This window comes from Oryzias latipes, chromosome 5, assembly GCF_002234675.1.
Source record: "Oryzias latipes chromosome 5, ASM223467v1".
Taxonomy (NCBI): domain Eukaryota; kingdom Metazoa; phylum Chordata; class Actinopteri; order Beloniformes; family Adrianichthyidae; genus Oryzias; species Oryzias latipes.
In genome coordinates this window covers 21794874-21821537 of record NC_019863.2, presented here as the reverse complement: position 1 = coordinate 21821537, position 26664 = coordinate 21794874, and the positions used below count along the sequence as shown (strand labels likewise).

The following is a 26664-nucleotide window of genomic DNA, read 5'->3' as shown; positions in this document are numbered from 1 at the left end:
TGTGCACTGTTACAAGTATACAACAAAAATAAAAGAGAGAAAGCAGACATGGTTTGACTGATTTGAACTAAACACAAGTCTTAAGCTGAATCCGAATTCTTCCCCCACCACTTCTACTGCTTCTCCCTCTCCAGTTGTGGGGGCATTTGGAGGGGCATTCGTAGGTGTAGGGTTCAATACATTGAGAGGCCTCTGGACTATGAGGGTTAAGTGGGTGATATCTGTCAACATTCAGGGGCAAAGGCTAAAATAAAAAAAATAGTTAAATACATAAAATTCTAAATAAATAAATACATTTTAGGTGATACAACAACTTGTGCTTTGTGTAGGAACTGGTTCAGCCAAAGTATGATTTTGTAATTATTATACCCTCACCACCAAATCCAACAGATCCGTAATATGAGAAATGCAATAATTTCGGGGGGGGATCCAGGTTTAAAGTAATCCAAAGGAGACCCCCCACCCCGCCCCGCCCCGCCCCGCAGACGCCACTGAAGCGCGAGCTGTCAAATACCTGTAGTTGTTCATTAAGACAGACACTAAGATCCATCCAGACTTTTAAACCTGTCCGTCCGCTGATTGGCCAGCCGGCGGTCACGTGCCTGAGCGCAGTCAGTCGCTGTGCCCAGCAGCTTCAGCAGCGGCGGCTCTGTCTGGATCCTACACACCGACACTTGCAGGAGGCCCCCTTTTCTTCTCATTTTCGAGGATTATCCTTCACCATGGGCGACAAGAAAAGCCCTACCAGGTAATGCGGACCTCCGCTGACGGTTTAGGCCGGTCTCGGCCACCGGGGGTTCGACGTTTGGACCCGTCTCTCCCCTCTCCCGTGTTCCGCCACAGCTAGCTAGAACCGTGCAGTCACTATGGCGGCTTCTCGCTCCCTACGAGCCTGCCCGTCACTTCACAGACAAAGAGATTTTTTTCCAAGGAGACGCCTGGTTCTCCCCGTAACGCTCCCCCGCCTCGACGGAGCCTTTTGGAGGGTCAATGTCGAAATGGGCTCGGTTTGGGATCGGTTTCGTCAGTCCACCTTCTGAGCCTCGATGCCAGCATTTTTCAGCAGCGCTCCCCTGCCTGCCTGCCTTTGGCTTTGCCCGCCCGCTTGTCTGCTAGCCTAGCTGGCGATACGGTCGGACGGTGTGGATAGTCTCGCGCTCTCGGGGACGTTCGTCCACTTCCCGGGACTCGGAACAGACAGTCCGTTCGTGACAACGGCGCCACGCTTTGTGTTGTGTCGCGCGGCGTGTTCCGTTCGCGCCGCGTCCTTTTTAACCCCCCTCCTTCCTCCTCCTCATCCGTCCGCGAGATATGTTAGGAGTTGACCTTAACGTTTGTGTCTTTTTTCGTCCTTAAGGCCAAAAAGACAAGCCAAACAGACAGTGGACGACGGGTACTGGGACTGCAGCGTGTGCACGTTCAGGAACACCGCCGAGGCGTTCAAGTGCAGCATCTGCGATGTGAGGAAGGGCACATCCACAAGGTAACTCCTCTATCCCCCCCCCCCCCCCCCCATCTCCTCCTCTTCCTCATCCTCCTCCTCCTCCTTTTGGATCGGCTCCGGCTGCAGCCATGCATCGCAATTCGAGGAAGTTTGATGGACAGCCCGTTTGTCTACGTAGCCCGACAGGGGGGCGACTTGTTGATTGAACCGCGCGTGCAAACAGGCACGTGGGCGTCTCCAGCCAAGGATGCTGGGGCTGATTGATATTGTGGATGGCCGGAGACCCTCCCACCTGTAGCATCTATAGATCATAGCGTTGGTCCCTCACTGATGCTGAAACTGTTCTGAGTTCAGATGGTGCCGGGCATGTTGCATTATGGGGAATCAACCCTTCGTTTGGGGATCCCCTCTCAGGTTGGATGTATGTACACTGACATCCACCCACTCATTCATTTTTGGGAATCGGTGACAAGGCGGCTCATCTCATCAGCTGCTAGAGAGACACATGACTCATCTGTGACTTTGTTGACGATTTGTGGTTTCACCACCAGCATGGTAGGGTTTGGGTTAAACCAAAAAACAAGACTGAGTTCAATCTTATTTGCCTTTCACCCCCCCTTTGTGATGATTTTCCCAGCAGCGTGGAGCTTAAGACCTTAGCTGACGACGTGAGAGCAGGAAGCGTGTCAAACCCACGCTGCCTCCATTCTCCGTCTGGCAGCAGTCACCTGTGTTTTTTGGTTAACGGAGCACACATGACACGACTGGAGTATTTGTCGCACATTTGGCGTTTGATCTGAATGGTTAACCTTTGATTAATGCTCTGGTGTGGTTGCGGGGCCGCCTCTTGTTCTAATGAGAACTAATTAGTCGTCTCTTCTGTCGTCGTTTGATGTTTTCCAGCTCAAAGATTCGCACTTAAGGCTGTGTGATCATGTTGGTGTCGCCGCTTTTATCTGCAGCTTTTCTTTGAATGTGCCTTTATGAATGAGTGCTTCGTCCTGATTGGTTGATGTCAGACTTTCCATGTGCTTTTATTGGACGCGTTAGGAGAAAAAGCATCAGGTTTTCTTGCCTTTCCTTCTGCATCCTGCTGAATTTGCTTTTATGTGTTACAGGAAAGATGGTGCAACAGGTGGAAACAATGCTTGCTTGTTGCCTTTTCTTTTGTCCCTTTTTTTTATCCAAAAGAGAAGTTGGAGAAAGTAAATTATTTTTGTTGACATCCTTTGGTGTTAAATGAATCAATCATGGCAGGAATGTCAAAACTGAATTAGGAAAATGCTGTAAAAGATGCCTAAAGCTACGGGTCAACACAAGAATAGCTTTATACCGAGCCATTATGTTAACCCATCATAAAGTTAAGTTAATTTACACTGAAACTGAGAAGAAAAATGAGGAGTTTTACCACCAACGCAGCAGCTTAATGCCTTTGTCTCATGCATCTGTAAAGGGGTTGACCTGTGTCGGTGCTGTGAGTTTTTGGGATGTCCGGGTCTGTAGGGGGTCACAGACACGAGCGGCTACATCTTATGCACGGCCACCTTAAGGGATGTCATGAAAATGGAACTTTCAATTGTATCGTGAATTATCTGTAAGGATAATGTAAGATACACGCACTTATGAAATACAGGTGATGCTGTTGCACACCGTCCTTATAGCCATCCTCCAGTCGTTGGTAAAATGCGCACACTGGCTCCTAACTGACCATGTGCAAATGCTGCATGCATGGTTTGTGCACGTGAAAGCGAAGTGCCCGCAGAATGTCCACAAAAACTACACTCTGTCTAATTTCCTCATTTCTAACAGTCAAGCTGCAAGCACAGAGTGCAATGGACGCACAAGGAGTGCACACGTATGACATGAACAGCACTAACATGCCCCTAGCACAGTGCGCAGGGTTGAACAAATGACAATTGTGCAGTGTGCATGGGTCTTACCTACTTCAAGTGTTTGCTACAGACTGATGCCCTCCCTCAGTATTCCCGTAGTAAAAACATATGCATGAACATTTTTGACCTACCGGTTCAACGGTGGTCTACAATCCACAGTCCCGTACAGGTTTGCCCATTTTTTGCCCAGAGACATCCCATATCAACCCATGTGGGGCAGTTGTGACTAAGGCATAAAGAAAACCAGAATCTGCCTGTTTGGTAAGAATAGTCATCAAAGCTTTAGATGTTTCTGCAGCAGCAGCCTGTTGTGTTCAAATCAATCAGACTTTAAAGTTTATAGATGTTCTGAACATGATGTGCTCGTGTGTCGGAATAATGCGTCCGCAAATGAGTCATTCTGCTGTTTTCATACAAGGAATTGTTCTTTGCTATTTGTCTCTCTCTGTCATGTGCAACTTGTTTTTTGTTTAGTCCTTAGTATGATGTCACTTCATGAAAAAAGAAGACAAACTGTCTTCGAAAACAACAAAAGTTATTAGCTTATTAGTTATTAGCAAGAAAAGCCAAACTGGTTTTCTGAATTGTAGTGAAATCAGGACCCCCGCTGCTTTCCAAACAGCTCCGACATTTTACTAATGAAGGCAAGAATGTGTGTTAACAAGAGCCCAACCTCTGGCTGGGGCATCAGCATGCATGGAGAGGCCCCCGCTCTCCCCAATGCACCTGTTGACCCAGTCCAGCTCGTGAAGGAAACTCGATCCCGAAGCAGGCCGAGTGGAGCCTCCACCTCCCCGACAGCAGCAGGAATCCCAGCAGTCTCTAGCTTTCTTTTGTTGCATCGTGTTTTACTGCTCCTGATACGGAGCTGGAAATGTGGCAAACCGCTGCTGCACGAGCGTCGTCTTTGTGGCGGTGTTTGGTATGCACCTCTGGCCGCCTGGAGGGGCATTCTGGCAGAAATCGTTAGAAGAACGCTAAAGTTGATTGATGGTGGAGATCACAGGAAGTCTGGAGGTGCCTCCGTCTTTGACTGCCGTGCTGTTGTCTGTTGAATCGTCTTTTTAGATTTTTACAGGAACACCGCCGGTCAGGGTCCAAATCATCCGATGATATAATGCAAGACCCAATCAGAGCAAAGCTCAACTCAAATGGTGGTTTCATCAGTCTGTTGAAGGCATTAAAAGTCACAAACACTTCTTCTTTTAAGCCTCTGCAGGGTTGCAGGCGGCTGTCTTCAATTAGTGAGGCGGCAGTGAGTGAACACAAGTCAAATCAATCCATCACCTGTGGAGGGATGCGGTGGGAAAATCACCTGAAGCCTCTGTACCTGTCACAGACGGAGACGCTCTCAGGTTTTGAAAACCTAAGATGTGACTAGCAGGATGAATGAAATAGGGGTAATTCTTTCTTTATGGAGTTGCTTTGGCATTCCTAAAGGGGGGGCCATCAAAAATACAAATGTGTTTCCTTTATTGGCACATCTGTTAAACACCTATCAAACAAAGATCAGAGGAAACCGAGGCGATGGACACCAGAAGGAGATTTTCAGTGATGACACTCTAACCTACATACAAAGATGGAATAAAAAAAACTCATAAAAAAAATAATACAGGAATGGAACCACGTGTTAGATTCTTTGTTTTATTTACATAAACACCAACGAACGATGAGAGGGATCATAGTGATCCTCTTTGCGTTGCAGGCAAGTGAAGGTAGAGGAGAGCCTGAAGCAACATCTTCAACCTATTGGGCTTCATGGTGGATTCTGATCAGAATTTTGGATACCATAGTGACTTTTGACCCCATAGTCAGATTTAGGCCAGGACAATAAATCGAAAAATTTATTGACATTGCAATATCAGCTTGTGCAATATAGGTGTAGCAAAAGACTGTGTGCAAATCTAGATCTATGGTTACCTTAATTGTTTACACACATGCATAGACAGAAGGCACAAACGCAAACTACCTACATTGTTCTAAATTGTTGTCCATATTAGTTTTAGAAAGGTAGATAATTGTTCTTTAGTGTGTTTTTTGGACACACAAGCTCTTACCTGTCTGCAATTCAGATAACCTGCAGTATAATATATGTTGAACTTTATTTAAATAAAACAGTTGCAGTGAAATGGAAATGATTTATTCTTTCATTCATCGTCTTGATCCCTTTCAGGGTCACGGGGCTGCAGAAGCCTATCCCAGCCACTCATGAGCAAAGGCTGGGGACATCCTGGACAGGCCGCCAGTCTGTCCAGGATGTCCCCCATAAATGTCCCCCATAAATCACACACCCATGCACACTCACACTCTCATCTAGGGACAATTTTTTTTTAGAGTAACCAATTAACCTATGAAGCATGTCCCCCGGGGAGAAAACCCACGCATGCACGGGGAGAACATGCAAACTCAACACAGAACCACCCCCCCCGGTGGTGTTCTGTTTCAGGTCCGTGATTACTAATATGGCAAGTTTTCCTCATATCATGCAGCCTTAGTCAGATTCTTTTGGCACTTGTGATTGTCTTTTGATCAAGCGAACCGTACAGAGGTGATCCGGTGGACTCGTGCTCTGCAAATTTTGTGCGATCGCTTAATATACTGAGGTTTCTCAACAGTGATTACGGCATTTGCATTGTACCTCAGTCAATGGTGGAAAAGCACTGCATTAACCAAACAATATCGTGCTTTACTTGACAGACCGTAATGGAAAATATAAAAGCTCTGTAAGACTTGTTTTCTGTTCGTCCACAAACTGTTCTTTATTTAGTGGTGGATGGTCAACCAACTAAAAAGCACGTATACTGGCACTCCACGTATGGTGAGGTCAAAGTGGCATGGTTGCTGGGATCCACACGCGTATGGTTAATGTGACTACATGTCACATGGGATAATAGGAATATAAATAATAAATCAACAACTCTGTCTTAGAAGCAGCAGTCTCCTTAATCCTGTTCTCCTGATAAAATAGAGCAAACATTGGAAAACCAATTAACACAATAGCAAGCATTATGATACAAAGGATAAAAAAACTCTACAAACAGATCAACAATTGCTTTGATACAATAGCTGATAAATAACTGCTCAGACATGCTGGGGACAGCTTTCTCTACCTGAGAAACACAAAAACAAGCTGAACCCGACTGAGTCTGTGACACAAAACTGTGGTTTTTATTCAGACCACACACTATGTTGAAGTTGTGTGTGTGTGTGTGTGTGTGTGTGTGTGTGTGAGGTGGTGGAGTTATTAGATAAACGGTTGCGGCGTGCGTGTGTCCGCCTCGTACAGTGATGGAATGGAGTCATTATAATCCGCGGATTCTACCACTGTCACATTAAGGCAAATTGTCAGGGATAATGGAATTACATAAGAGGGGGGACATGCTCGCGTTCAGTTTATATCTGCGATTGCTCGCCCACCCTCTGTGCAGACATCTGCCCCCCCCCCCCCCCCCCCCCCCCCGCCCAGAGGAAACTGCTTGTGCTTATCCAGCATTATCGGCATCTGCACTGGAGTCCGCAGTACATGTGGGTAGCCCTAATCTTTACATGCTAATTGGTGGATTTATAAGTTCTTAATTACTTCATGGGATTTGGCAGCCCGTGTGTGCGTGTTTGTGTGTGTGATTAAATACAATGGCCAACTTGGCGTTGGAACCAAACGGAAATGTTGAATTGGGGATTCTCTTTTTCTTTTTGTTCGAGGGGGGAGATATAAAAAGGCCAATCAGACGAGTGTGAAAAGAGAACGAACAATGAAAAACACAAGGGAGTGGAGCATCTGGACACTTGTAGGGGGGGGGGGGGGGGTGCTCATTCAGGCAGGCATCTCTGGGGGTGAAAGCAGAGAGCAATATTACCCCACGAGGGTGAGAGACTCCGCTTCAGCTCGTCGTTCTTTTTATTTTTTTTAACACTTTTTTTTGTTTTATGCTTGAGTCCAAAATCCAAAGCAGAGCCTGTATATTTGACCTGGAGGTGTCAGGTTTTCCACATCATGTATGTTAATCTTCCTGCTATTGTAAAGTGTGTGGAGCCCCCCCTCTGGAAAAGATGTTGTTTAGTTATTTGTGGTCCTGAGGAGAGCGCGGTGAGGCAAACCAGCAGGAAATGACAGGACAGCAGTGAAGAGCTGGAGGTTGATTTATCTGACAGATAACAGAAGAAAGATGGATTATGTGGGCTTTTTTTCTTTTTTGTGAGGATGAAGTATGGACGGCTTCTAAGTGATGCTGAGCGATGTGACGGTGCTGCTGATGGAGCAAGTTTAAATGCGTCTTTGCATGGGCCGTCAGCCGTCTCCTTCAGGCAGCCGGCAGCCTGAAGGGTCGATCATGATGGCGTTTGTCAGAGAGGGAGGTAGAAATAAAAAAACAACAACAACAAAAACAAAAAACGGTTGAATATATTTTTCCAACACAGATCATTTCTCCCAGAATCTGTTTACATCGGTGTATATCACAGTTCGGTTCTCATTCTACCGACCCCTCATCATTTATACCACTCAGATTGACTCTACTAACCTTTTCTTTATCTGGTTGACTTTCATGAACGCAGAATTCCCTTCAGTTTTCTTTTTATAACCCATGTGATAAAAGCTGTCATTACCTCCCTTATGGATTTAATGAGCATCTCTGGAATGTATCAAATAATCTATTTTTTAGTTTAAATATGTAAAATCTATTCTTTCTTTGAGCCCCGTTATGAGTTAAAAGCTACTGTAAAGTCCACGAACTAAATAATTTTTGACTGCAATGAAAGAGAATCGGTAAGCTCCAGTTCACATTTAAAAACATTTATTCTTCGTTCAAATATGACAATAAACTGCAGAAATGTTAGATTTATATGAACGTAAAGAAGCTAAAAAAAGGCCAATCCTCTTTTTTTAGCCCTTCATTACTAAAAAAGTTCAGTAAATATGGTTCATCTTTATTTCATCTGTATTTTTTAATGTATTAATCACATCTAAAAGAACACTTTTCTCCTAAATAATTTTGTTTTATTGCTTTCAATATTGAAGCAGGCTTGGAACTGGCGTATTGGTTGGAGCTGGAAGCAGGTTGTTGTTTCTGGGTGACGTCACACTGACTGTACAGTCGATGCATACCGAGACGGACGCAGTGTCTTGTTTCGAAGTAGTCACTGTTTTGTTTCATAGATGTTATCCCCCCTCACCCCCACACACACAGTCGTCTCACAGTTTACACACTTTCAGGTTAACTGAACTTCAAAGAAAAGCAGTTTGAGATGGGTTATAGGGCTTTTTTTTTTAAATAGAAGTGTGTTGGAAACTTTTGAACATGTTCCTCTGCTAAAGTGAGAGGTCTTCCAATTATTACAAGAAAATGGAGCCCCCTCCCCCATTTAGAAATCTAGTTAACAAGTACTAGGAATCTTCTTATTTGATCAAACATGTCCTTCAGTCAAACAAAGCTCTGACTTTGGTTCAGTCTCTTGCTTCCTGCCTGCAGTTCATCAGTGCACGTGTTGTTTTCTAGCTTCATTTCTTCCAGACGCAGCTTGTTTACTATTCAAAGGTCTTTGCAGAACTTTTCTGACAGGTCGGTTCTTTAAAACCTTTTTTTAGATCACTTCATACATTTGATCCTTTTGATGGAGACTTTGGGTTTTTTGGTTTCGACTCTTACAAATGTTTATACTGATAAATGATCTGCTCGATCAAAGCAAAAGGATTAAATGCAGTCACACTGCCTGACGCTCTGTCTAAACATCTAAGCTAATACTTCACACCTTAAGAAAGAAGTAAATAGTAGACGGTCTAGTTTTTCTTTTTTATATATATATGTTATTTTGTTTCATCTCCACAAAGCTAGTTGCATTGATTTACCTTCTTTTTACCTTTTCATTCTAATTGTAAACCATAACTGCTGTAATTATTTTTATGTAAAAAGCTACATTCATCAAGATAATTCTCCATAGCAACCAAAGCTTATTATGTCGGAAACGAATAGATATTTGCAGAAATTATTTTTTTATATATAAAAGAAAATCTCCAAGTTTGTGCTTTCTTCATCCTCATTAGAGATTTGTTGATCATAAAAATATTTTAAAGTTATCAGGGATCTTTTTTTTTTTATTGTTATTGCTTTTCTTTTTCCTAACCACAGGTTTACCACATAGTAGTATCAGCTGAAGCTCTGTGTCTACAATGATTGCTAATCAAAGAGCAATGGAAGCAGTTAAGTTTTTTTCCATTTTTCTTGTCTTGATGGGACAAACCTAAACACCAACTTTTGTTGGTGCTCAATAGGGTTTGAACTATAATCTTAAAACTGTTGCAATTAAATGGAAATGATGTTTTTGTTTGTTTTGCTCTTTGTTTATATAACGCAAATTATATTGTTATCACAATATCAATCACCATTATCGCATGTTGTGAGTTTTCCTCACATGGTGCAGCCCTAGTTTGAACCTTCTGTGTTACCATGGATACAGCTGTATGTTTGTATGTTTTGTGAGGTTGGGGCTTTAAATTGATGTTGTTATCTGAAGTAATTAGTAGAACCAATGAACACACTGCTAGTCTTTTTTTTTTTTTGTTCAACTGTATTTATTAATTAAATGGGATGTCTGAGGAGATGTGACCGGAATATTAAGCCCTCAAAATCCTACTGGGACGGGCTGTGGAAGGGACGAGTGCTTAATGCCTGTGGCCGGCGGCGGTGATTGAAAAGCGCTTATAGCCCCGAGGCAGCTCTTCAGAAGCGGCCCTCAGTTGACAACCCCCCCCCCCCCCTCCTCCACCACATATCTTACTCATGCATGGCTGGGGGGGCAGTATTGCTGCTGTCACCTCTTTCAACACTTCTGTGTTGCACGGCTCTACTCAGCTTTGTCATTTTCCCAGTTTTTCTGCTGAATAAATGAGTCTTGGTCTCTCAGTTCTGCACCGTCAGTACAGACTATGAATGCAGACGCTTTCTCTGAAATGTATCCAGAAAGCAAAAGCTTTTCATTGCAGCATAAATAGTTCCACCAACAGTCGATTTTGTCTACACTTATCGTTTGAGCTAACAATATAAAAGCTGAATTTATTATTTTCAGGATTTTAAACTGAAATTCTAATCTGTATGGTGGGCAAGATGGGAGTAAGCCTCTCCTACTTTCCCATCATCCCTCTCTTTACACTCTCTCCCGCTGGCTTACAGCCGCTCACAACCCCAAGTGCAACAAAAATGGCAACAGCGGAGTTATCCAGCCATACAGTTCTGATACTAGCTCAGACGAGCAAAACAAAGACGTCTATGGATCTTTTCATCCCAAGGATGCATCAGAGTGAAGCAGAGTTTGTGGTCTCCTGACTGTAGTTTTGTTTTGTTTGCTCCTGAATCACAAGGATTTGACTAAATAAATATTTAGAAATTCAATTAATATCCTTTGAGAAAAAATGCTACAAGAACATGACAAACACCATTCTCACTGGAGTGTGACTTCAACTGGTTCTAACGTGTTTGTTTAATCTAAAGTCAGTCTTCAGATGTTTATCTGCTTTTTAATATTTTCTGCTGGTTTAAAAGTCATTACAGACACTGATGTGCTGTCAGTGATTTTTGTTTTGTTGTTTTTAATCTTCTAATAGTTGAAAATATGTTCTCGTTGTTGACACATTGCTTAAGCAAACAGTCGGAAGCAAAGTGGTGAACATCTGGAAGAGTGGTTTTTCGAAATGACTGTAATTGAAGAAATGAGGAGTCAGTCGTCCAGCCTTCAGCTAAAAGAGAAGATGACTAAACTAGTTCTCCAGTTATTAAACAGAGCAGCATCCTCCATGCTGGTGGTTAGTGTGTGTGTGGGGTGGGGGGTGGGGGGCATGAGATAACTGTTGGCACGGATGAACGCCTGTGGATCATCGGCTGCCAGGAAGGCTTTGATTCCACAGTGTGGTCCGGTTCTGGACGTAGGAAATGGTTTGGAGCGGTTTCTGCCCTTTGTGCGGTGGTTTCCAAAGCCCGCCTGAAAGGAGGCGATGTTTAACACGGCTCCTTCTGTCACGTCTGTTTCCCGCCGCCGCATGCTCTTCACTCAGCAGCCCGACGGGAAATAATTGCTTGTCCTCCGCGCAGCACTTCAAATAAAAGAGCCGTGTTGATGAGGGCTTTGCTTCGTCTCTTTAAATCCCGCTCTCCCTCGCTCCTTCACTCTCTTCATCAATCCGTCTCTCCGCGCTGGCAGCTTCGATCCCTGCGGAGGGAATTCCCTGAAACGCTGCAGCTCGCCAGACGGGCTTCAGCCGGGGGAGGTGCTCCGGGCGCCGCGGCAGAATGACGGGCTGGAACCGCGATCACGGTTATTTCAGGGCTTCCTGTGGAGGCGGGCCCGCCCCTCCTCGCTTGTCAGAAGACGGGGGGGGTTAAAGGGCGACGCAGGTTGGATGATTGTTAATCACGATGCTTTGTTGTGCGAAGGATTTACTGGCACTGTTTCATATTTTGGCAGCTGTGGGAGGTTGAAGGGATTTCTGCAATTGCTCTCTGGAGGTAATTGTGCCCCCCCTCAGGTGGCATTTCCTGCGCCCCTTCTTTAGAGGGAGGTTACCCTACCCTGTAATCTGATTACTCTGAACTGGAACTTGAGCTTTTTCTGGAAGCATAAGCTAAATGTTGTTGTTGTTTCATGAGGAAAGCTGATGTTTATGAGCAGCAAGCAGCGGCGTCGTCCCGTTGGCAGCTGACTGGCGGCGACCCAGAGCTGAGCTGCAGGCGCTGACCTGGATTCTGCTGACACAAATCTCAGCCTCTGCGCTCTGCAGAGGAGATGCGTGGCTGTTCAGTCCATCTGTCCGTCATTCCCCCTGCTGCGTTGTCGGACTCCGTGTGTTTAGCCGGTCAATAAAGTTATATTTCTTCCTCCTGACCTGGACGATTAAACCAGCTTCAGTGGGATTTCTAATCAACCCCACCCAAAAGATTTGATGATTTCCCATGAGGTTCTTGAACTTTGACCATGTTCTGAGCTGTTTTTAAAAAAAATGTTTTATAGGAGACTGTGCGCCAAAATGTAGTCCAAACATAACAGGACAGATAATCTCTGACATAGGAGAGTTAACCCTTTAACATCAGAGATGTCACCAGCAACACCTAAATGACACACGCTCTGTGACCGACAACCGTTTAGGCGATCAACACAAGTCGGCTAAATTCTGTCGCTGAGAAAAGCAGATTTTGCACAAAATCAATATGCAAATCTGCTTCTCTCTGCCTCTGAATCAGCTGATTTACGTTGGTTCACCACTGCAAAGCTGCTTTTCTCCTCTTCAGAATGAATTGCGTAAACGGTTGAATAGTTACGATAGTTGAAAGAATGTTAACACTGGAGCCTCCATCAGTGTGTGGATGTGTGTGTGCATGAGTGAATGGGACTTTGATTGTAAAGTAGGAATGGAATCAGCCGATGTTTGCATTATTTGAGTTTATCGGTATTGGTCTGATTAAAAAAAAAATCTACTGATATTCTTCTGACTGTTTTCAGCAACACTTTATTTTTGACATGTATACGTGTTCCTAACAGGTGGAGCCGGTTTAGCTCGTGCTGGTTTGCGGCGCCTTCCGTCCGTGAAACCAGGGTTCGAATCCGGGCTGCTCCCTATTCCCTTCTCTGCTTCTGTGCCGGTCCCAAGCCCGGATAATATTGCGTCAGGAAGGGCATCCGGCGTAAAACATTGCCAAGTTTACCATGCGACTCATCCTCGAAAGAGAGGTTGTTTCGCTCTGATGGGAAAAGCCGAAAGTGAAAGAAGATTGAGAGGCTTTTGTTTACAGTCATAGTCAGTACTTGACTGTTTTCAGGTAAATGTAATTTTTGATAAAGATACATGTTGATCCTAATAGATCCCTGGCAATGGGGAGCTTATGGTTTACAGTTATGTCCAATATTCAATTAATGGTCTGAAGGCATCAGATATATTTATACGAACGTTTTAATGTTATACTCGTTCCTATGAGATGCTTTGCTGTATGTTAAAAAGTTCAGGTACAATGAGATTGTCCAGTATAAGAAAATGTCAGAATCTCTAAGAGAAGAAACAAAAAGGAAATCTAAATTTTGTTACTGTAGATACTTTAGTATCGGTATCGGCCACAGTTGCAGGGGAAATATCGTCTGGAAAAAATTATATCCCTACTGGAAAGTGCTTTGGCCGTCACTGAAGGTAGTAGCGCCACAAGGACACGCCATTGACCATGATCCTCTCTGTTTTAGCGTTATTTTATTAGAACTTTGCCACATTCTGTGCAGTGGGTGATGAATTCGCTTCTTTCCAGGCATGTTTGTCTGAGAAATACTGGCACACAAGTTTAAAAACCAAATTTTCAAACTAAAATATCTTAGAGCAAATCCTTAAAAACAAGCCTTAGTTTGTTCCGACAAGTGCAGTGTTGCTGCTGTGCGGATTTTTGATGAGGAGGTGGAAAACGGCAAACTGCTTTGATTGTGTTCACATTTACAACAATCAAAGCTACTAAAAGGGAAAATAGCTTTCCCAGACATTTGACTTTAAATTCAATTTACAATTTCAATTGAATTGGTTAGTAAACAGGCCAAAGAACATTAACTAAAGATTATTAGAGGTCATCACCCTTCCAACATTAAGAGCCCACCTCACTCTGTTATGGTTCACAGGTTATAGAGAAAAGCCCTTTGAGAGAGAGGAGCTGAGCTCTGACTGTGATTGAAATGCTGTGGTTAACCACTCGAGCAGCTTTCTGGAAACCGCTCTCTGAAATCTGTGCTTTCTGCAGACGCTCATGCAGTGTTGCTTTCACTCCTCAAGTCTCTGAGATTTTCAGATTTTCTACTTGTTGCCCTGAAGCCCTCATGGATTAATCAGAACCTTTAAGAATGCCGCATCACTTCCTGCCAAAACAGCCCTTCAAATGACCTGGGCAAATTGATCGTTATTTTTTATTATTAATGCCCAAATAATTCAACTCCTGAATGTTGAACTTTTGGTCATTTTTGCAAAATGAATGTCCATAATTATAAAAGCATCACAGCTTCCATTTCTACAACACACGCAAAATGTTATTATTGACAACGACCTTAATCCCAGTTGTGTGGAGTCAACGTTTCACTTGGGTGTCAGACTCTTTTCTAAATTAAGGAATGTTTGCTAAAGAAAGATGAGAAAAAATCTTAAGGTTAGGACTCAAAAGTGGCTGACCATGTATGTCATGAAAACAGCTGTGGTTGCTATGGACCATAACCTTCAGTGGTGATGGATGTTTGCATGAACGATGATGCACAGACTCTACTGTTCAAAGTAGTTGCTTTGTTAGGGATTAGAATGTGTTGTCAGATTGCACTCTGTCTGCTGGCTCTGTGTGTGTGTGTGTGTGTGTGTGTGTCGAATGTGTCCAGCCCTAAAGTAATCAGATTAGAGCGGCTGCAAATGTTTCCCCCTGTGATCTGGTGCATTTGTTTTATTACAGCCGTCACTTAATGAGATTATCCCTTAAAACTGATGCGCCCGGCCGAGCAGCAGCTCACCTTTGGAACCCCCCTCCCCCCTCGCTATCTTAAGGCCCGTACACACCGGGACGAATTTTGCGCGCAATTTTCGCCGACGTTTAACGCTTAGTGACTAAACAAAGGGCACCAATGAGAGTGTGCACACCGACGCGAAAAAACGCCACGCGTCAAAGCGTCAAAAAAAAAAACGCCTCGGGTTCGTTTTTTTTTTTTTTGACGCGTCGCGTCGAAATCTATTCGACCAATGAGAATGGCGCTTTTGCACACGTGTCTGGAGCCTCTGAAGTTACAGTAAAACACAACTTGGGGGCGCTCAAACACAAAACTGCCTTACTGAGCACACATACCAGCGAAGAAGATGGACGCCGAGTAGCGTCTACACAGCCGCGAAGAAATAATGACGGACATTCTAAAATATCCCCGAACCAAGCACCAGTTGGAGCAACTGGTGCTTGAAATATTCATGTTTTCTTTGTTTGATTCTGACAAGCGCGTAAATACTTGCTCTCTTCTTCTGAGGGAAAAGCGACTTTAAGAAGCGTAAAGTTGCGCAGCGCCACCTTGTGTACAGGAGTATTTCTGTTTACATTAAGCGCCATTTAATGTCAGGGAATGAAATTGCATGTCCGCTCGGCTCATCGTCAGCGAAAATTGCCTGGGTGTGAACACAAGAAACGTGGCGAAAAACGCTGGCGAATAACGCCTGGCGAATATTCGTCCCGGTGTGTACGGGCCTTAAGTCAGAACTAGCACAGCAGTCATCTCTGCTGTGCTAGCCCCCCCCCGAGTCTTTTGATGGACTACTCCATGTCTGCGTTTTGTTTCTTTTCCTCAGGAAACCCAGGATAAACTCCCAGCTGGTGGCCCAGCAGGTGGCTCAGCAGTACACGATGCCCCCCCCAGCCAAGAAGGACCGCAGAGAGAGGAGCGAACGGCCAGACAAGGAGCGGCTGGACGGGGAAGGAGAGCAGGCCTGTGGCGAAGGACGCCCGGGTTTGGAGCGCCCCGAGAGCGTCAAACCAGAGGGAGACACCCCCGAGAAGGACAAAGGTGACAAGGAGCCCCCCCTCAAAGACAAACCCGACAGAGAGAAAGACATCAGTCCGGCGCTCCCCAAGAAGCCCAGCAGTAAAAAGATCAGGTGAGTTTCTCTGCCAGGACCGTCCATAGCTGTCTGCTGCTGACATCCTCACCTGTCTCCCTCTCCAACGCCGTCCCCAGACCCAAATCAGACAGCCATCAGAGCCCCCCCAGCGACAAACAGAGCATACAGTCTGGGAAATCAGCAACCAAGACCAACAAGAACTCTCACATTTCCAGGTGGGCAACACACTCTGACGACACGCAGCGTGTGTGTGTGTGTATGTGTGACGTAGAGCGGTTGACGTTTGTTTCTGAACTGTCTGCCTGATGTGTGTGTGTGCGCCAATGAGAAGATGAGAAACGGTAGAAACTCTCAAAATTTAGAGCACGTGCAGACTGTCTATCATTCTCTGTTCATGTGGATGATTCTGTTTCTGCTTTTTCAGGTAGGAAAAGTGACTTTTTCAATGTCTGATTTCTTTTGATTCTCCTTTTCGTGTATTGAAAAAGCGAACTTTTACTTTCAAATGTTTGCATCTGTTGAAGCAAATTAAATCCTCAGTTTAGAAAAGTAAACATTAAAGCATCTTTATATAGGAATCCAGCAGAATTTCTAAGTGATGAAGAGAAGCAGTTTGGAGCAGAACTTTGACGGGTTCATGGTCTGTCAGAACAAGACATTTGTTCTGGCATGCAGAGCCACAAGAACAAAGTTCTCTTAGATGAAGCTCTTCAGCCCTGAGATTTCCTGTTAGGGTCCTTGGAAAAGACAACCAGACATTTGCAGCAGCAGAAAAAGAAAACTCTCCAAATGCGGTGGTTTTTTTCTGCCCCAAATGACTTTCTTCTGAACGCTGCCAAGTCTGGCACCTTTCTGAGCGCCATACCTGCTAGTGGAGCATGCCTCAGCGGGTTCTTGAATGGCCGTTCTGCATGTCAGTCAAGTGACATACTTAACAATGACTATGATGATTGGCTGACGGCACTTTAAAAGAAATGTGCTTATGTATTTATATGCACACATGCATTTCTTTTTGATTTATCTACCCACACATCCTTTGTGATCGATCACTATTGACGCATCGAGGATCTCTGGTTTAAATGCCGGTGTTTTCTTCTCTTCCTCCGTCTGATTTTCACCGTGAAGTGAGCGTGTGACACAAAGATGAAGTGTGGAATCCTGAAGACGAAAGCAGAGGAAGAAGCAAAGCTCTCAAGGAGTCTGTCGTTTGTTTTTTTTAAGTAAAAAACAAACAAACAAACAAACGAATAGCTTCTGAAGAAGTTGAAATCTTGTAAAGTTTAGATTTCAAATCTGCCTCTTTTCGCTGTAAAGGTAAAAATAAAAACTTTGCAAACAATCAAAAGGAGAAAAACGTTGAAATGAAACAGGGTGGCTCCCGTTGAGTCAGACGGGACAGGCCGGTTTGTTTTCCTGCTTGTGTTGAACACAGAGTTTTTAACGGTGTTCTTAATGATCATAGAGTGATGCTGCTGCAGAGTTTTGTTCTCCACTTCTCCATCGTGGATCTCTGAGCAAACACAGTAAGTATTTTGGCCTCCAATTCAGGCTCTCACTGTGTCCTGTCCTGCCACCCCCCACCCCCATCCCACACCCACCAGGCCCAAGCTGAAGAACATCGACCGGAGTACGGCGCAACAGCTGGCCATCACCGTCGGCAACGTGACGGTGATCATAACGGACTTTAAGGAGAAGACGCGCTCCTCGTCCACGTCCTCGTCCACCATCACGTCCAGCGCCGGCTCGGAGCAGCAGCACCAGAGCTCGGGCTCGGAGAGCGTGGACAAGGGCTCGTCGCGCGCCTCCACCCCCAAAGGGGACCTGTCTGTGGGACACGACGAGTCCTTCTAGAGGGGCCGCTCTCGCTGACCAGCCCCCCTCCCCCCAGCCCCTCAAGTTTATGGACAAAGTGGATCCCACAGGAGAGGAGAAGGAGGGGGGGGGCGGTCCCCATCGCTGCCCTCCATTCCCAACAACCATTCCACCCCACCCCACCCCCCACCTCCACCCCCACCAGGTGCTGAGAGGACCAGTTCACCTTTCAGGAATCCAACGCCCTTCACTGAGGAGTTTTGGCCCCGCCCCCGCCCCCCCCCAGCAGTAGCATCCAGACTCTAGTACGTATTGTTTTCTATTTGTTTGTGGACGTGAGGCGACTTTTGTTGGTTTGTTTTTTTGTAAACCGTTCTGCTTTGGGCACAGAAAAAAGAAAAAAAGAAAATCCAGCATTGTCTGAGAAACAGAGGACTTTATTTATTTCTATGATCCAGCTCTGCTCACTGACCCCCCCCCCCCCCTCAGTGTTTTTTTAAGTACACACACCACACACACACACACACACTGGTGCTAGACACACTGTGAAGCGGTTTGGCAGATTTGAGACTGCCCGTTCACTCCATCTGACACATTCTCCTGCCCTCCATGACTGTGGGCCCTCCTCCGTGCCCCCCCCCCCATCCCCCCTGCCCGTCCGTCCCTTCAGCCCCCCCACAGATCTTCTGCCCCCGAACTGTTCAGACGGGCCGACGTGTGAAACACTAAAAGCTGTGGATGGTTTGAGGGCTGAAGCCTTCCTTCAGCAGACTTTTGCTCGTGCGTTTTCGTTCCGTTTCCCCCTGAAGGACGCAGTTCTTGTTGGTGAAACCAAACGCCAGCTGTGACTGTTTTTACACCCAAACACAAAAACGAACAAAGGCGGAGAGCGGGCAGAGCCGTTTTTGTGTCCGACTCCTGTGGTTGAAGGCTAAACTCGCTGCAGTTCCTCCCAGAATCCTCTGTTCTGTTTGTTGTTGTTTTTTTTATAGCGGCGAGGTTCAAGAGTCTGAATTCACTTTAGCCCATGTTAGACCAAGCTGGTGTCCTTTAAACTGTATGAAACTGTACAAAGAATAAATGTGTATATGATATCTTAGTTTTATTTATTGAAGGACCAAAGGAATTTCATATTGACGCGATGCATAGACAGATGAGTAACAATTTGAAATGCAATTATCTAATGTGTGAGATGAATAACAGTTTAAATAAAGACTAATATAATCCATGGAAATGGTCTTTTATTGTCCGCTCATCTCTAAATTGAGAAAAACTGCAAACTTCACACATGGTAAAGGTAGTGGGGTGGGGGTTTGGGGGTGAAGAACGTACCCTGGTTGGGTGGTTCACCCCGATTTAAGGAAACACCCCAGTTGGGGTGGCCTAACCCCAGTCAGAAGCGCATCCTGGTTGTGGAAGCACCCCATCTAGGGGCATACCCCTGTTGGGGGGGGTGCTACCTTTGCTGTTTCACACACAATAATCACGTTAAACCCGACATTTCATGTCACATTTTTATTCTTAGCGTTTCGAGCGAACGCGGATCGATGCACTTCACTGCGTTCAGACATACAAGTCGGGACACAAAGACTTTGTTTTTTTTTCTTCCCGAGAAGACAAACCTGCTCTGAACTGGGCCTCACGAGCCATCTTCTCACCTGCCTTACCCGTCAGCACGCTCCCCACTCCCACGGAGCATTCTTTCTTCAATTATTGGCCATTTGCTGACCATATGAACCGATGTACATAGAGTTTTTAAAAAAAATTAAAACTGCAAAAGCAAACACTATAAACAATGGCGTCAGAGCTGAAGACTTTGTCCCCCCCACCCCACCCCACCCGTTTCCTTCCCGCGCAAGCAGTTCTGTTCTTGTGTGCGACCAGTAACCTTAATTTACTGTGTAAAGATGGTTACATACTTTAGCTTTGTTTGTCAGAGGTCCAAATATAGAAATGCTTGTTTACTTTCTGTATAATCTTTAACGTGAACTTCCAATTAAGTGTATTATACAGACTCATTTCTTCCTATAACAATGTGTTGTATAATGCTTTTGAAGTTATTGCTCGGTTTTAGAAAAAAGAAAATGGCAAAAATATGTAGAAGACAAAAACTCCATTCTTTGTTTTATCCTGTTTTTACCTTTTTTTTTTTTCAAAAAGGTGTCATTGTTTTTGTTGTGGAAATGTATGCTGCGTTTTCTGCAGGTCACAGCTCCCTGTCTCGCTTAAAACGGTGTTGATCAATACATGTTTTTGGCATGTGCACGACTTAATGCGCTCAATGGCTAACTCGATATTTTTATTTTTATTTTTTTTTTGGCCCGGCCCCCTCCGCTTCAAATAGAAATGTCTATTTATGAATTTTGCTTGTAGTTTTTCACAAATAAAACTGTCAAAGTTGTACTTTTTTCTGGCTGTCTGGTGTCCTTCGTGTTCTGTTTTTTTTTTTTTTTTGCTGCAACAGATGAAACTCTTGTAACAAAAGGAAAAACAAAACAAAAATGAGGATAGCAAATGCAAACCGATGATATTTAAATTATTTCTAAGGTTTTCTTACAAAAAACCCCAGAAATTTGATGCAAACATTTTTGCATGTTTGTTCTTGTGTGTGCAAATCTACCATACACCTGAATGTTTGTGTAAGCATTAAAATATAAATGCACCCTAACCATTGTTTTATCCTATGGGGTCCAGATGACCCCATCCTTACATTGACGTGTTCTCTCTACCATGACAAAGGTGGATAAAGGTGGAAAGATTTCATGTAATCCATGGACACCAGTGAAGATCACAAATCATTGAAGAAAAAAGGTTCAGATCACTGTCTGGTGGGTCTAGATGACCCAACTCCCAATGGTAAAGTGCCTAGGATAGCACAAGGGTTAACCTGAATATCCTTCAACCCTTGAATTCGGCTGAACTCCTTTTAGTATCTACGGAGAACATTTGGGGCATTTCAGTAAATGTGGCGGGGGTGGGGCTCTGGGAATTGTAGTTTTTGATGGACATCTTTTGACATCTTTTTTTTCCCTCTGGTATTCAGTGGGATGGATTGAAAGTTTGGGTACCCCAGATGCCCAAACTTATATTGTATTATATGTATTATTGTGCATAAAGAAGCCAAGGAAAGATGGAAAAATCTATCAGATTACAGATGAGACATTCTGGTAATGTGCCCCCCCCCCCCCCCCCCCCCACACACACACACCAAAAAAAAAGCTTTAGTTCCACGACTCAGGTATAAACTTCTTAAATTTATGCTTTATTTTTAATTCTTTCAAACCAAATGAATTTGAGGAAAACGGGCATCACAGTGAGGACAAATCAGCAGCGTTTCCCTTCTGTAACTCCTCTGTAGTTTGGAAAAGTCGCTTGAATCTCATGAATCACATTGTGTTTCCTTTTGAGTGCACAACGCTAAGAGTTCTCCTCATGAGGTTGACGACACTGCAGATCACATCTAGGGCCTTCACAGCGCCACGCAATCACGGAGAGCAGTCAAGTCGGGTCGATAAGAAGCGTGCAGCTTCAAACTGTGCAGACGCAACCGAACCTGTTAGCAGCAGCCTGCAGACTTTGTTAAACTGTAAAGACACACAATGGTGAAAATGGTGTTTTTAATATTTTTTGTGGCATTTTTCTGACAATGGAGGACAAATGGAAAGATACTTAAGCCCAAAACTGCACTTCTGAGTATTTATTAATTGAAATCATTGTGAATCCGGTTCATATTTGAAAAATATTGTATCTGTGATGTCACAAATACACTGGGCGTGCCAAAGGCTTGCTGCTCTGCTCCACTAGGGCCATGTAGGTATTTATATTGTACGGGTAATGTTATGTTGGGGGTGTGAGGAGCTGTAAGCTAGCAGGTGAGTGGGTAAACAGATAGGGGGCAGGTTTCCTTGGTGCCAATGGTCCCTCCCACAACTCAGGGGCAAATTTCCGATTAACTACTGTCCTTCTGCAGAAACTATGTTCTAGATCAAACCACTTCGGATGCTTTTGCAATAGATCAAAAGAGGATCGGAGAAGGACTTCAACCCTTGTGCTATCCTAGGCACTTTAACATTAGGAGTTGGGTCATCTAGACCCACTAGACAGTGCGCTGAACCTTTCTTCTTCAATGCTTTGTGATCTTCACTGGTGTCCATGGATTACATGAAATCTTTCCACCTTTATCCACCTTTGTCATGGTAGGGAGAACACATCAAAGTAAGGGTGGGGTCATCTAAGATAGCACAAAGGTTAAACGAAGGAGAACATCTTTGCAGATGATCAGTTCCTGCATCTGATCTCTCTCTTTTTTTTTTTTTTTTGGTCAAACCTTTGAGCTTCGGGGTTTGCGTTTTGTTTATTTTTTAGTTTGCTCACCGCGAGAACTGATAAAGCCAGCATGATGACTGTTTCCTCCACATACGGCCGCTAATTTGTTTGCTAAAATTATTTCATCCCCTCTCAAATCTCCCCATAAAGGCAAAAATGGATTTGCAGAAGTGCATTCTCGTCTCTGCAGATGACTTTTTTTTTCTCTTTTCTTTTCTGTTTTGTGCCAAACAAAGGAATGCTAGCTGCTGCTGGCGGTCTGGAGCCGCCTAGCACCGATGGCGTCGCGAGAAAACGAGGAGCATTTTGTAATCTTAGAGGACTATTTGTGAATGAAAACAGCGGAGTGTGATAATGAGTCGCCTGAAGGACGGTGTTAACATGACTGCGGCTGCGGTGAATTATTGATGAGCTGTGGGAGGCTTGTAAAGGAGCCTCACCTGTGATTGGTGTTAGGGAAGGGCCCTGAGGGCCATGCTGGCTGCTTCCTCACACCGCTTACACGCTCACCCTGGAGATTCATTAAACATGAATGCCGCTGCGGGTCCTTTCAGGATTTCAGACGAGGTTTTTCTTTATTTCTTTTTTTTTTATTTTTTAAATCATGGCTCCTCTTTCTGTACTAACGATTTAAGCTAATCGCAGGCCGTCCACCAGCACTGCGTAATCATTGTTGACCTCTTCACTGAACTCCACTTTCAAGTGTGTGATCTGTTTAACACACGCTCTGCTCCATTATTGATAGGATCAAACAGTGAGGGACGCTCCACGCATTTCATTTGTGTCCGCTAGAGCAGCTGCAAACCTGCAAAGGAGAGCAGAGCAGCAGCAACAGAGCAAAAACTTTTTGTCTTTGATTTTTCCCCCCCTATATTATTATTTTTCCTGCAAGTTATTTAGGTCTACGGTGGCCTTGAAGGGCAAAACACATCAACAGATCTCATAAAGCAAACGCATATATTAAAGGTCACAATTTAAAAAAACGAAAACAACATTACATTTTGGAAATCAAAACAAAATTCCAAAAAACAGAATGTAAAAAAAAAAGAAGTAAATTGAAGAATCAAAATGTTTAAAAAAATGACACAGGTAGATACTATGGGACAGCACTGATTGGACAATGACGTTTGCATATGAGGAAGCAGGAAATCAGAAGGATGTTCGTCCAAACTGTGATAAAGATATAACCTGTAGCTCGCAGCATACCAGTGGAAAATATGTGCATGGACATTTTTGTTCTATGACAGGCATGTCCAAAGTCTGGCCTGTGGGCCAAATGCATTCAACTTTTCTCTGGCCTACAGGCTACTTTAACACTATCTAGCGTATTACTATAATGTGCATGTACATTTTAGCTCAGTAGGCTGACTGAATGGTCAAAGACTTTGATATTTCATGTGGGCCACCTGAATGACCTATACAGGTTTGTCTAAGTTGCTTTGCTTGGAGAAAACCAGCGTATTTACGTAGATGAGGGGTGAGATGCAAAACTCATTTGAGGTGTTTCGTGCCAAACAAAGGCACGCTAGCTGCTGGTGGTGGTCCGAAGCCGCCTTGCACCGATGGCGAAAACGAGGACGTTTTTGGAATTGAAAGACTGTGTCAGTGTCTGTACAACAAATGCTAGCATCAGCTGCACGAGCAGCCTGGCGCTTAAATGTGACGCCAGCATCTAGAACCCTAACAATCTACACGATTCTACTGCTGACCTGGGTCTCACTGCTCATTTGGACAAAAATATGCCTCTGGCAGCTCTGGGCGGTATGCTCGGCTCCAATTCGTGGCCATCATTCACGCTTCTGCTCCTGCACGGCTTTGGCATCACACCAGACTCGTGTTTTGATTTGGGAGCCATCCAAAGCAAACCTTCCAACTCAGCCAAGCTCCAACAAAAAGATCCAGGGAGCTGCTGTTAAACTGACCCAAACTCCTTCTGCTGGGTTTGTCGCCCTTCAACCCCAGGAGATGTCTAAGAAATAAATCCAGTATGGGGGGAACTGTTTCCACCCACAGCTAGCTAAAGAAATAAACAAGACAAAAAAAAAAACCCACAAAAAGCTTAAAAACACCCAACCCAAGGTGGGGTACACCGTGGACAGGTCGCCAATCTGTGGCAGGGCACACAATCACTCCCACACACTCGTGTCTACTTTAGAGGCACCAGTTAACCAACAAAGCATGTTTGGGGATTTTTGGAGGAAGCCAGAGTGCCAGGAGAAAACCAACGCGTGCACGAGGGGAACATGCAAACTCCTCACAGAAAGGTCCCAACTGGGATTTGAACCAGGGCCTTCTTGCTGTGTGGCGAGAGTGCTAAGCACTGCACAGCCTAAAATTAAATAAAAGAAAAAAACAAAAAAAACTGGAGGATGGACAGACAATTGAATGGACAAATAGACAGACATAAAAATGATGAATATAGTCTCAGCAGGGCTCCTGTGCCTGTCCCCAGCCCGGTACATGCAGAGAGGATTGTCAGGAAGAGAATTCCACATAAGACTTTTAACACACATCTCTATGAATAGATGAACTGATGATAACATTGTTTTCTCTGCATTTAACCTTTGTGCTATCCTATGGAGTCAAGGTGACCATTGACGTGTTCTCCCTACCATGACAAAGGTGGATAAAGGTGGAAAGATTTCATGTAATCCATGGACACCAGTGAAGATCACAAATCATTGAAGAAAAAAGGTTCAGAGCACTGTTTAGTGGGTCTAGATGACCCAACTCCCAACGTTAAAGTGCCTAGGATAGCACAAGGGTTAAGGAGCTTCGAGGAATACGACACCCCCTCACCCCCCCTCAAAAAACCTCCCCCAAAAGTCTACCTCCACCCCAAAGTGGCTCTGGTGAAATCCAGGCCAGCATGAAACCATGAACTGTGACATAATTACTTTGGTATTCAGCGTTGGAGGTGGATCTGAAACCAGGACCCTGCTAAAACTACCCACCGGCATCGATCCCGACAACTTTACGGGGGGGGGGGGGGGCAACAACCTCCACCGCATACATTCCCACCCAACGCTGCTGGAAAAAAAACAAAAAACAAACAAACCAATAAAAACTGCTTCGCTATGGTGAGATTTTACACTCCAGAAGATCTCATCCAGCTGTGATGTCAACAGAAATGCAACGCTATCACCTCAGAGAAAATCTGGGATTAGCAGAGATTTCTGTCACAGTTAAAATCCAGATGTTTCAGAGCTGAGATGTCAACGTTTTCCCCCCCAGGCTGCTGCTGCTGCAGATAGTGGAAGCAGCTCAGATTAGGGATTAGAAATCCCACAGGAGGGAAACTGAAGGAGTCTCCGCTGAGATCTTTAATTCACAAATACGGGGTTAATAATGCACTGGTGTGATTGAAGAGCATCACCGCAGCTGACCCCCCCCCCCCCCCCCAGTCGCTCTGGAGCTTTATTTTCTGCAGCAGGGAGCACAATGAGAGAGAGGGGGGGGGGGGTGCAGACTGTAGGCTCAGCTTCATTTCAGGCTCTGCTGGGGATGCTTGTCAGGGGTAAGAGTGAAGGAATGCGTGTGGGGGTGGGGGCATGGCTTGTTACCATTCTGCTAAAGATGTCAGTATCTACAGGAGCTGCGAGACGTGCCAAGCGCCGGATCCCTGCTGCCAACTGGCACGCCGAGCGCAGCATATTGAGAGTGTCTCCTGCAGCGCTCACAGAGCGCCGCCGCACCTCTCAGAGTCAGAGAGCCGTGAATCATTTATGTTTGTGGATCAACCTGCCAGCGCCTGTTTGACACCCTTTTTTTTGTTTTGTTTTGTCATTTCCTGAGAAGATTTAGGAGTAAAACAAACAGATCTGCTGGGCTTTTTTTCTCTCTCCAGTTTTCTGGCTGTTTAGTTTAACAAGTGTGTTTCATTTACTGTCTAAGCCTTAAACGGAAAACAAAGCTGTGAAAAAGGAACTTTGAGTTTGGGGATTTTTGGCACCTCCTCAACTGTCTCTACTAAAGCTACGTTCACAATAGACACGTTAAGAACATGTCAAAGGCGCTCGCAACCCATGCTGTTCACACTGGACCAGCAGGGAGGGGCTTCTTCTTTTTCTACTGTGTACTATCGCATGTCCACCACCTACAGGCTTGGTGGGAAATGTCAAAGTGGTGCAAATCTCCAGTCCCTTTTGGCTTCTTGGGACCTGAGGGTACTTCCTGCTTGGAACGTGAGGTGGGGTGGGGGGTCTCTTAGTCCAGTCTTCCTATACCTGGGGTCTTCAACAAAAATTTAAAGGGGCCCAGTTAGAAAATATTTTAGAAAACAAACGCAAATCCATTGTGTCTGCATCTTTATTATTGTGAGACTATGAGAAACATTCAAGGATCAGTCGTCGCTTATTATGCAGAGCAACTTGGTACATGGAAACAAGCGTCTCCAAGTCCATACGCTAATAATAACAATAATAATGTTAAAAATAATAATGGATTAGATTTATCTGCGCTTTTCCAGAAACTCAAAGCACCCACAATGTGTCCATTATTCATTCATGCTTGGTGATGGTAAAGGACTGATGTAGCCACAGCTGCCCTGGGGCAGACTGACAGAGGCGTGGCTGCCAGGACACGCCTATGGCCCCTCTGAC

The 26664-nt window shown here is 44.7% G+C and overlaps 1 protein-coding gene across 1 annotated transcript; it reads left to right on the top strand.

Annotated features, from left to right (window-relative positions):
- Window positions 1–572: 572 nt before the first annotated feature.
- On the top strand, window positions 573–18133 carry rybp (RING1 and YY1 binding protein). Its single transcript, XM_023955091.1, has 5 exons — window positions 573–748; window positions 1358–1483; window positions 15656–15961; window positions 16042–16140; window positions 17527–18133. Exons 1-5 carry the CDS (start codon window positions 723–725, stop codon window positions 17774–17776), a joined length of 807 nt encoding a protein of 268 aa, XP_023810859.1. The 5' UTR covers window positions 573–722; the 3' UTR covers window positions 17777–18133.
- Window positions 18134–26664: the final 8531 nt, after the last annotated feature.